At 36.3% G+C, this 12,298-nt stretch overlaps 1 protein-coding gene across 3 annotated transcripts in view; it reads right to left on the bottom strand.

The window, feature by feature from the left end:
* PPP4R4 (protein phosphatase 4 regulatory subunit 4) overlaps nucleotides 1-12,298 on the bottom strand; it is a 72,991-nt gene that overhangs the window by 38,373 nt on the left and 22,320 nt on the right. For 2 of the 3 annotated variants that reach the window (XM_050897625.1, XM_050897624.1), the window contains exons 3-5: nucleotides 10,459-10,561; nucleotides 1,958-2,105; nucleotides 1,196-1,269 (exon numbers count right to left, since the gene is read on the bottom strand). In XM_050897625.1, the coding sequence (XP_050753582.1) occupies nucleotides 1,196-1,269; nucleotides 1,958-2,105; nucleotides 10,459-10,561 (325 nt within the window). Of the gene's footprint in view, nucleotides 1-1,195; nucleotides 1,270-1,957; nucleotides 2,106-3,777; nucleotides 3,829-10,458; nucleotides 10,562-12,298 lie in introns of those variants that run through there. The other variant, XM_050897626.1, reaches the window with a different exon arrangement.

Genomic DNA, 12,298 nt, shown 5'->3' with positions numbered 1-12,298 from the left:
CATGTCTAGTAATACTAACTCCAATTACTGACCTAGACACAGTCTCTCTCATGAAATGGCCATTGCCAGAGACAGGATACTGGGTTAGGCTGACCTTTGGTCTGAGACACACACCTTTCCTTATGTCCTTGGAATCTATGATTGTCCTATGATTTTTACTTACAAAAAAAAAAAAAAATTAACAACTAGAATATTCCAAGTTTTCTGATACAAAGATCCTTCAAGTAACACAAAAGGCCCCTTTTCAGATTCAGGTTTCTGTATTGCTGCTGAATCAACACTGCTTTATCAGTTGCGATCTTCCCAAAGCAATTTTTTGTGGAAACTTACAAATGTGTTCCTAGAGACAAATCAGGGGAGAAACTTCATCTTGTTTAAATGGCATCTTTAAAATTACATTACAATTAGATTTTGGAGGTGACTAGAATAATTTCTCTTTTTTTTTTTTTCAAACCTAGCTTTTCACCCTTTAGAAGTTTATTTTTTAAACAGTGCTGGATTTCAATTACCCACTAATTTTAATGAGTATTTTTACACTACACAAACAATCATATAGTTAATTCTCTGTATTGTTTTAAGTTATAAACACAGTAAAATATGCCTGTTGCAAAGCTTTTAAACTTAACAATGAAATATGAATACTTAAACCAAAACTGAATAAATTAGCTGAGTAAAGGGGAGTGACGTTATGACTTAGTGACAGATTTCCTTCCTCTTTCTTGAGCTACACAGTGAAAAATTAAGAGTGTTTGCAGGGCATTATTTTTTTGGTACATCAAGAACAACTGAAAAACACAATGAAATGGATCTCTAGCATTCAGTCCCATTTAGCAGAAAGCAGAATTTTAGTCTAGTAGCAAACAAAATGTAGTTTCTTCATGAAGACACAGAATGAGATACTATCCTGTAAACCAAAACAGGATACATGAAAACATGTTACTGAGAATACTAAGTGCAGTGGAAGTGTCACAGTAAATAGTGTTTATTTGCTGAAGAACACTAAAATTTTTTAAGGTGACCTTCCTGTCTCGCCTTTTAGCACATTCCTCTCCCACAGTATGTTCCACAAGCATTACTGTTTTCACAGGCGTAGAACTGCCACAAACCTGACTGAAGTAAATGAGACTTGCAGGGAAATACAATCTTACAAAATGTTATTAATTTATTGTTAGCATAATTGGGAGAATATTATTACCTCATGTCTGATAGTCTCTTTTGGTAAAGCTTCTATTACAGCAAGAAGAGTTTCTAGCCATGCATTGCTGACACCTGTTAGAGAGAAATGGGTTATATGTTACGTTGTACATATAACAAGTATAACAAAACACACATCAGTTTTACACAATTAGTTCTCACTTTTTACATGCATCTCTTCAAGGAGCTATGTATCTAAAAGCCACTAATTAACATTCAAGACTTCAAACTAAGAAGTAGGATAGGTGAGAAGCAAATTCTGTCCCCATTTCTTTCACCTTTTCAATTCCTCTACAAAAATAATAATGATCCTGTTTGTTTTGAAAAGATAATTCCCCTCATTTAGAAGCATATTCTTTTCTTATGCCCACTGAAACTTTCTAGTTTTACAAAAGGCCATTTCTTTTTCTTTGTATCCCAAAAATAGTGTCAAAGAAGTTAAGCAAAACTAATCACAGAAGAAACGTCAACCATCCTCCCTCCATTCTCTCAGCCACAAAATTCTGGTACTTCAGTAGAAGCTCGGACTCAGTAACAACTTCGGGATTTAGTCCTTCGGACAAAGTGTTTTTGTTTGCTTGAATCAGAATTACATTTAAATATCAGTATGTAAGTGGTCAGCATGTAAAATCTTTTCATTCATCCAAGTCTAGATACAAAGTCACAGTGATTGCACCTACTGCTTTGCACAGTATTGTACGGTCACTAAGGAAACAAAACATATAGAAGTAATCAGTCATCAGTATAGTTGTACAGCCCTGACCTGAATCTCTGTGTTCCAGGTTCTGGAGAATGATGTGTAGGAAGGAGTGGGAGTACGTATGAATGGACACCGACTCCTCTTGCAGAACAGTCAAAAATGAAACAGCAGCTGTTAACTGCATTTCCACTCCTGCAACATGCAGCACCTCCTGTATAATTACAAATTATATCAATTTAGAGTGAGAGACAGAAAGGTACTCAAAGAATATTCAAATTTTTACATTCACTTTCAAGAGTGAATATGCAACAACCTGGGTAAACTACAAAATTGGCTGTAAAATTATTTTCTCTTAACAGCAATTACTTGGAGATATTCAAAACTCTTATATTATAGCATGAATCTTTTAAGAAAAATAAAGTTGATTATAATATTTTTTTTACTTCCAGTTTCATCAATGTATATGTGTGGATTTTTCTACTTTACAAAATGAGAGGTAAAAACAGACCAGCCAACAATTGCACTTCTGCTGTTTATGCACATGAGTTAAAAAGAAATATTTCATTCATCCAGTGAGAGAGACTAAAATAGCAGAAGGCAATTTAAATTTCGTTCCTTGCCAACTGACATGGAACACAAATGAAAATGTGTATATATATATACACACATAGTCTTAAGAATAAAGCAAGATGTACTAGAATATTTAGGTAACTCAGCATTTACTACTACTTAGCTTTAACATATAAGAATATAATTAATAAGGCTGTCTTTAAAAGCATCAATTCAAAAGTTAAACAAAGATAATAAGGGAATGAAATATTAATTTTTTGAATGAAACAAAAAGGCAATTTAAATTTCAGATTTATGCACACACCAAAGAGCTCGCAGGATGCAATCTACGACATAGTATTCCATTGTAAGTATGTACATATCTATCAGCTAGATGAACATTCCATTTGTTTACTTCTCTAAACGTATCTATCTCATGAGAAAATAAAGTGCATTACTCTACTACTAAAGCATTACACTCATTTTACAAGTGATTCCAAACTCAGTAAAGAGTTTAAAGCCCATACTTCCTATTTAACACTTCAGATATGTGGTTTTGGGGTTTTTTTTAAAGTGCTTGAGATGAACAGTGTTTCCTCAGATCACATATCAAAAATCAACGATAAACTGATATTTTAATTTTTTTAAAAAATCAGCCTAGACCAGATTAAGAAAATATCCATTATGCACCTAAGTATTATATAGCATAGGAATTTTGCTGAGAAAATACAGTTTGCAGAGAACATCTGAGAAATTATTTAGTAGACTTTGCTTACTTCAAAGTAAAACAATAAAAAGTTTTCATTACACAAATGTCAACCAGTTTGTGTATGCAAATGTATAATTTTTAGTTTATCTGATTTCAAAGAGAACCATTACTTATCTCTCAACAGCTGTCTCAGTTTACAGCCATGTATAGTTGTAAAAGCATTCTGTGCCCCTGCTCCCCCAAATGAAAAAAAGAAACAGCATTGCGCGGCTTACCAATCAAAGCATGATAAAATATTTGCATTCAATAGCCATGGAAACCACCCTCTTGTTATCTCCACAGCCTGTCTCTGTCCTTGTTCCTCCACTGTTATTACAACAGCCACAGCCAAGAATAAGGACACCTACCAATTTTGTAATTTGAATGTTTCTGAGATCAGAATACCTGTGCATACTGCTCTGGGATTTTGGCTTACGCTTGTTCAAAGAAACATCCCCACAACAATCACAATAACTATCTACACACTGTAGATGCTAAGACACCACTGCAGACCAGAACATAATGGAGCTGAATTCAATTTTATGTATGTATTCACTTCGTACGCAATGCAAACAGGTTTACTTACCATCAAATAAAGTTTCCAAATAGTCTCCTCCACAGATCCACACAACTCTGGATAATCATGTGTGAGAACACATTCTCTGGATGTGCCTCCTCACGGACCTCGGGAGACATTGAAATGTAAATTTCTAGATTGCTTACACACCTGGCTGCATTGATGTTTGCACTCAGAACTGTACAGTTCCACATATGAAAAAGTATGGATCTCCTCATTTCAATTTCACCAAACTCAAGCTGAGTGACTTAAATTTACTTAATATAAATTTATTTATTTAGAAAGTAATGTATTTTTCTATACATGGATCCTCCACAGATTCACACTCTGGGGGAAAAAAGCTTTTACTGTCTATCTTATTCAGACAAGCATATTTAATGGAATTTAAGGGTATTAGCATGTTCTTGAACTATCCTAACGTCTACAAGTTCAATTCAGGCATCAAAACTTGCAAAATTTAGAAAGCCTGAGTTATTCCATTAATTGGAAAACAGCAAATTCACCTCTAGTTTAATGCACTTTATGTCCTGCAGCAACAAAATTCTCTTGAAAGAATGCTGCAAGCAGAAACATAGTCAATTGTTTTAGTAACTGTGTTGATATGACAGAAACCTTCATTTAGGACTAGAAAGACACAGAAATAATGGAGATTACAGAAGCTCAAAGATACAATGAGGATGGATCCTGAAAGCAATGTTACGTATAAGATAGGGTGAAAATCACCCCACCTCTTAAACTATAAAATCAACTAGGGAAAAAGAAAAGCTTTCAAGGGGAGACTGATATATCAGGAAAATAAGTAACTGTGAAAATTAGTTTGGAACTAGTCAGATAGCACCAAATAAGGCTTGATGTATACACTTCAACAAGAGTAGCCGTAGTTTTCTGCAATCGTAGCATTTGGAAAAATCTCTTCTTAGTCAATCAGATAGACACCTGCAATCTCCCTCCACTGCTTTCGGTGGCAGTGCCCAAGGACCGAAAACAAGGAAAATACTACTATCATCATTTGAAAGGAGCTCTTTGGTGCACAACAAAAAATGCTGAGAAGAATGTCTAAGCTTTCCCTAAATCTGCATTTCAATGATTTCCAAGGTTCACGAGGAGGTGCATGCAGAAATCCAGAGAGTGGGGATCTCTATGCAAAAGAACCCATACAAGGATGCCACTTCATCTTAACTGGAGAATTTAAAAAAACATTTCATAATCTTATTCCTATGTTAACATCTAAATGATATACAACATATTTGTTTTATTAGCATAACCAAAATACTGCCACCCAATGGAATCATTACTTAGATCTGGCGTATTTATTGACGTATTGTATGTTTGATTTTGCTCATCTCAGACCTAAAACACTTATGTTAAATATATAAAGGGTCTTTGATATAATTTTAATTTAATTAGGTTTTAATGAATGACAAGCAATTTGCATATATCCATTTCTATATTTATTTATAAAAGTAACCAGGTTTATCAATTTCTCGCAAGTGAAATAAAAATTTGTAATGTATCCAGCCAGAACATTCCTTGTATTTATTTCTTCCTGTATCTGTTTTATCCTCAGCTCCAATAAAAACAATATTCATTTTTGCTTTGGTTTTCTGCAAGTACACTACATAAGTACACTGATTTCCCTACCCAGTTATACGGTGACAATACTTTCAGATAAATAGCACCCTGAAACTACTATACAACTCATTTTTCATGTGCAAATTTGAATTCACAAATGATCTTTCCCAATCTACAGAAGTGAAACCAAGTGCAGTAATTTAAGCCAGCTTATTTCCCTGCAATGCCAAACTGCATTGGCAAGACTCTAATTGCAGTTGAGTTCAATTATGCCTTTATAGACTATAACAGTTTCCATTTAATGGTCAGGACTATTCCTCCAATAAAAACAAGGATAAGAAAAAAAAAAAAAAATAGGTCAAGTGGTTAATGATGCCAAATACTGTTTTGCAGTTAAAAGGGCAGTGAACATGGGTACAACAGAACTGTTCTTCTATTACAGATTAAATAAATATTAGATAACAGAGCACCATTGAAGAACCTGCTTTATAAGAGTATAGTCACAGAAAGAAATTTAACTTATACACATTCCAGAAAGTTTCAATTTATAAAGCCTAAACTTGAAAGGAACACTTAGATTTAGACTGACCTCATTATATTTCACTCTTTTACCTCTGCTTTGAGCCCATTAACTTAAGTTTCATTTAATTTATCATCTAGGAAGGCATTCAGTTTGGATTTAAATGACACTGCAAGATGAATAACACACTACTTTTCTCAGTTATTTGCTCAAAGATTGATCGGATTTATTATTAAAATTGTCTGCTTCATTTCTAATATTTCTGTCTTTCTTCATATACTGTTTTCAGTTGAATGTCTGAATCATAATATTAAAATATTATGCAGGAAGATACTTTTACAAAGTAATAAAGTACCGCCTGATCTAAACACACTGAGCTCCAACTCCCACCATACAAATATTTTCCCAGCCCTAGGCCCTGATCATGCTAATGATCATCTGTTTAAATTTTTTCTCCATCCCTATACAAAAAACTGAAGACTAGAATCAAAAACTGTATTCCCATATTAGACTTTCTATTAAAGACAGAGAGGCAAAGACTACCACTTCTCAACATTCTGACAAATAAGGGTAAAAAAACCGCACCATTTCTTATTACTCCTTCATTTCAGTAAGAACTCCGCTCTCAAAACAGAAACACCAGAGACAAAAATGGATTCAGTATGTTAAACAGAAAATAAAAAAAAAAAAACCACCCTTTCTTGAAGCCAGTAGGTTGGTTTAGGAAAGAATGCCTCATGAATGTCAGAAGAACATGTGGTAGTAACTGTAGAAACTTGGTGTAAGTTAAAGGGTTTTCAATTACTTTGCAACTTCAAGTAATTCTTTTTCCCAAAGCATTTTTTTTATACACATATATATTTAAACAAAATGCCTATTGACCTGCATCTTATAGCACAGAACATTACAAGTACTTTAATGTTTTCTAAACAGTCTGTCAGTCTATACTAGTCCTCAGTTCTGAGGACAGCTATTTCTTGGCCATTTGCTGAATTTAAATAATCAGACCAAAGTTGGAACAGTTCCTCTTAAGAAATAGGAGTCTCCTGGGATCACAGAAGTTTCAGGAGATAATATGAAGTTGAAAGCTAATATCTGATATTCACAGAATCACAGAATGCTGGAAGGGACCTCTGGAGGTCATTTTGTCCAATCCCCCTGCTCCAGGAGGGCCACCCAGAGCCAGAACATGTCCAGACAGCTTCTGAATACCTCCAAGGAGGGAGACAACAACCTCTCTGGGCAACCTGTGCCAGTGCTTAGTCACCCTCACAGTGAAAAAGTGTTTCCTGATGTTCAGAGGGAACCTCCTGTGTTTCAGTTTGTGCCCACTGCCTCTTGCCCTGTGAGCCTGGCTCTGTCCTCTTTGCATTCTCCCTTCAGGTATGTATATACATTGATAAGATCCTCTCCAAGCCTTCTCTTCTGCAGGCTGAACAGAGTCAGCCCTCTCAGCCTTTCCTCATAGGAGAGACGCTCCAGTTCCTTAATCCTCTTCATGGCCCTTCATTGTACTCTCTTCAGTATGTCCATGTCTCTCTTGTACTGGGGAGCCCAGAACTGGACACAGTGCTCCACGTGTAGTAGAGCAGAAGGTGGAGTAGAGGGGAAGGATCACCTTCCTCAAACTGCTGGCAAAGTTTTGTCTAATGCAGCCCAGGATACTTTGCCGCAGGGGCACATTGCTGGCTCACGTTCAACTTGGTGTCCACCAGGACTCCCATGTCCTTTTCTGCAGAGCTGCTTTTCAGCTAGGTGGCCCCCAGCATACGTTGGTGCATGGAATATTACTGAGTACATCTACCACATGGAACTTAAGACTCTTCTGCAGTAGGGCTTGCATTTAAATATCCTACAGAATATTTGCTAAGTAATCATGTTGAGGACTACATACATATTTGTCCCTCATCTTTCAGTCAATCAATTCAGAACAAATGAGCAGCATATAACTCATTAGTTTTTCACAAATACTGAATTGTCCCTTGAGCAGGATCTTTCTTAAGACTGGGAGACACAGGGAGGATTCAGTTTAAGACCAATTCCACAGGCAGCAAGAAACACACCAAGTAATTTTTCATAATACGATATTTTTTCTGGAATTCTTTTATTCATATAATGTTAAGTTAGCTGAGACAACTGTTAAGTTAGAGAGGACAACTGTCATGGTTTAACCCCAGCTGGCAACTAAGCACCACACAGCTACTCGCTCACTCCCACCCCAGTGGGACGGTGGAGAGAATCAGAAGGTTAAACGTGAGAAAACTCATGGGTTGAGATAAAGACAGTTTAATAGGGAAAGCAAAAGCCGCGTGCACAAGCAAAGCAAAACAAGGAATTCATTCACTACTTCCCATCTGCAGGCAGGTGCTCAGCCATCTCCAAGAAAGCAGGGCTCCATCACGCATAACAGTTACTTGGGAAGACAAACGCCATCGCTCAGAACATCCCCCCCTTCCTTCTTCTTCCCTCAGCTTTATATGCTGAGCATGACATCATATGGTATGGAATATCCCCTTGGTCAGTTGGGGTCAGCTGTCCCAGCTGTGTCCCCTCCCAACTTCTTGTGCACCCCCAGCCTGCTCGCTGGTGGGGTGGGGTGAGAAGCAGAAAAGGCCTTGACTCTGTGTAAGCACTGCTCAGCAACAACTAAAACATCCCTGAATTATCAACACTGTTTCCAGCACAAATCCAAAACATAGCCCCGTACCAGCTAGTATGAAGAAAATTAACTGTATCCCAGCCAAAACCAGCACAACGACGTAGACAAGAAGATTCTTAACATAACTCAAACTTTCAGTTCAATGTATTTTAGATCATCAAATTCATATTTAGCTTGAGTCAGTAACTAGTTAAACTCTTTCTTTCTGAAGTAAGTAATCTAAATACTCTTCTTAAGCATTAGTTGTTTGCAACAAGAAAGTAACATTCCTGTTGGCAAATTGTGTTAAAAAGGGAAAGCATTTTAAATTATACGGGAAAAAAACCCTAAATTCTACAAAGTGTCCTGGTAAAATCATGACTGAATCATACTACTGAAAATGTCAAACGTATCTCTAAAAATGTATGGGGAAACCGAGTCTGTCCATAAAATTATGAACACAACTCAATCCTTTGAAAATAAAATTCCTACAAGAAATCCTTGTGATTTTTACCTCTTTTCCCATAGAGAGCACATACATTCAAACAGCTAGTACAGCCAAACAGCTACTAACAAACACAATGTGCCTTTAGCTGACAATTTGTATAAATTAGAACCAGGTTTATATCAAAGTGATCAATTGCATGAGACTAGGCCAGAGACTGTTCTAAATCAAAACTTTGATTGAATCACATAAAAATCGTCAATGGTATCAGTAGAAGACTGACAATACACTGATCCAATGAAAAAAACCCTCAGAAATTTGCTGTTACCAAAATAAACTTCCAGATATTTTGATAGCCAAAACCAATATATTTTTCCACTCAGCTGGTAGCCTTTAAAATCACTGAAAACCACTCTAACAGACAGGCTAACACAATCAAAGTCTTAATTCCTGTTGTAGCCTTACATAGAGTTACTAGAGTTATTTAGCTTTAGAGTTATTAGGCTTTGCATTTGTGTTTGTGATGCAGTTTGTTCTTATTTGGCTGAAGCTGCTCCTTAAACGAGCTTTTTCATTTCTTCTAGACAAGGGGTCATAGCCGGGGCAGAGTGGAAACACAGAGATACTTATCTTCCTTAAAATCATAGAATCATAGAATGGTTTGGGTTGGAAGGGACCTTTAAAGGTCATCTAGTCCAACCTCCCTGCAATAGGCAGGGACATCTTCAACCAGATCAGGTTGCTCAAAGCTCCATCCAATCTGACCTTGAATGTGTCCAGGGATGGGGCATCTACCACCTCTCTGGGCAACCTGTTTCAGTGTTTCACGACCCTCATCGTAAAAAATTTCTTCCTTACATCTAGTCTGAATCTACCCTCCTTTAGTTTAAAACCTTTACCCCTTGTCCTTTCACAACAGGCTCTATTAAAAAGTCTGTCCCCATCTTTCTTATAAGTCCCCTTTAAGTATTGAAAGGCCACAAGAAGGTATCCCCAGATCCTTCTCTTCTCCAGGTTAAACAACTGAAATATCTTTTATACAAACATATCTGCATATAAAATTACTGTATAACATTACGTGGCCAGCATGCATCTACCACAGCTAGCAGTGACTTACTAAAAATGTGGAGGGTAGCACATGAAGCTTAAGCAAAGTATACTTTTCTGGATAGCAGCATGGAAATCTTAATGTTTGGATGGAAGGAGATTGAGAACGTCAAAATGAACCATTATGACTGCATGGTCCTCAAAAAGAGTTCTCAAAAAGCTGTCAAAACACTGGTAAATCTTTAGAATATGTAAATAGTATTAATTCTGCTTTCTTTTCCTGTTGTAACATTTTTCAAAAAACATACCTGCAATACTTCGTAAATTCAGTGAATTAATGTGGAATATCTACTGGACATACCTCTCCTAGACAGTGAGTTTGCAATAAAAGTGGGATTTTTTTGCCTTTGTTAAAATACTTATACTGGCAGAAAAAGACACATTCAAACCTCATTACACACAACTTACTCTGATTTTTGGTAAAACTCGACGAAGTGTTTCTGCAGGATTCTGTCGCATCAGGACTGGAAGATTTGCCACCACGCTTGTTCCTTGGATATCCTGGCCAGAACTTACAAAAATATATACATACAACACATTACTCTCTGTCATGGCTATAAGCTCACAACTTTCATTAAAAACAAAAAAAAATCCAAACAAACCCACACTACCCAGGTTATTCATATAATAAGTCAAGAGAGGCATTACTTTTTTATATAATATGTAGTAGAAAACAACATCAAAAAATATCAACCATAAAAGCTGTTATGTATCATTTCTAAAATGGAATGTTGTAATTTTTAGTGTAGCTTCGGAAAAAAATATAAAATGTTTGAAATGTCTTTTCAAACTGGATCGTCAAGGCAGTGGTTTTGTGGAAGTTTTTATATTATAACAATACAAGTGATAATGCATAAGAAGGGGACAAATAGAAGATATAAATGAAAACTACACTCAACATACAACATTTTACCAGAAATCTACCATTTTTTCCTTTTTGTATGGAAAACAGTCAGATATAATCAGATGTATATTGACAAACACGACTAAAGAAGGATACAAAAACTTAGTTAGATTACAGAACTTGTACATTTCTCCTCATCCTGTCTCTCTCAATGGTATCCCACCATTGAGAAAGGAAAAAAAAAAAAAATGCAGGATGGGAAGGAAACGGTAGGCAGCAATGAAGAAAAGGCATGAGATGAAAACAAAAACTACCCAAGTGGATAAACTTCTAGAACAGAATCAGAAAAAGAAAGGGTCTGGATGCCAAAATTAAAAATAAAACTAAACATCAACACATCCTTTTTCCTTTTTAAATGCGTAAAATCCATTTTGCTAAACAAATTCAGATTTGTTCCAACAGCTAAGCAGCTCATTTTTAAATACGCACACAAAGCTCAACTGTACACATGCAAGCATTTTTCTTAGTGTGACATTACAATTAAATGTACAATATGATTATACACATAATTTTAAAAGAAATCCATAATAAAACTACTTTTAAATACTTCCATATACCACTCCCCATCCCGTGATCATTCCAAGTTTTCTTAGTGAAACATACGAGCTCAGGAAGGGGACTAGGTACATAAATTGGTCACAGAACAGTAGATTTGCACAACCACCTTCATTGCAAGTAGTCCCATTGATTTCTCACATAGTAACATATTAGAATCATAGGATATCTCAAGTTGGAAGGGACTCATAAGGATCATCGAGTACAACTCCCTGCTCCTTGCAGGACTACCTAACACTAAACTGTATGAACAAGAGCATCGTCCAGACGCTCCTTGAACTCTGACAGGCTTGGTGCCGTGACCACTTCCCTGGGGAGCCTGTTCCAGTGACTGACCACCCTCTCAGTGAAGAACCTTTTCCTAATGTCCAATCTGAACTTGAATTAACATCTTTAGAAATGCTTGTGTGATTACAGCACCTAACTAATATAACTAATTTGGGACAAAATAAAACATTCCTACTTCCCTGAGTTCCAGAGCAATCAAGAAGGATCCATCACAAACTTAGTCATGGCAATAACTGTTCTAAATGGGTGCTACACACCACAAATGCCAGGAACCAGTATTTTTGTCTTTTTTTTTAATGGACCATATGCGCCTTAAATACTAGAAAGATAAGAACCCAAATAGAAGAGTTATCATAAATTCTACGATGAGTAACAAGTGAGCAGAAAGCTGTGAACACTATACTGAGGTTATCACACATTGCTGTCATCAGGGCTGCAACACCCTGACCTGCTGAGCAAAATCTGGGAATCATTCCCAGAGCAGAGACTTCACCTTTATCA

Source organism: Gymnogyps californianus, chromosome 5 (genome assembly GCF_018139145.2).
Source record: "Gymnogyps californianus isolate 813 chromosome 5, ASM1813914v2, whole genome shotgun sequence".
NCBI classification, from domain to species: domain Eukaryota; kingdom Metazoa; phylum Chordata; class Aves; order Accipitriformes; family Cathartidae; genus Gymnogyps; species Gymnogyps californianus.
The sequence above is the reverse complement of the archived record's forward strand: the minus strand, read 5'-3'. Positions and strand labels throughout refer to the sequence as shown.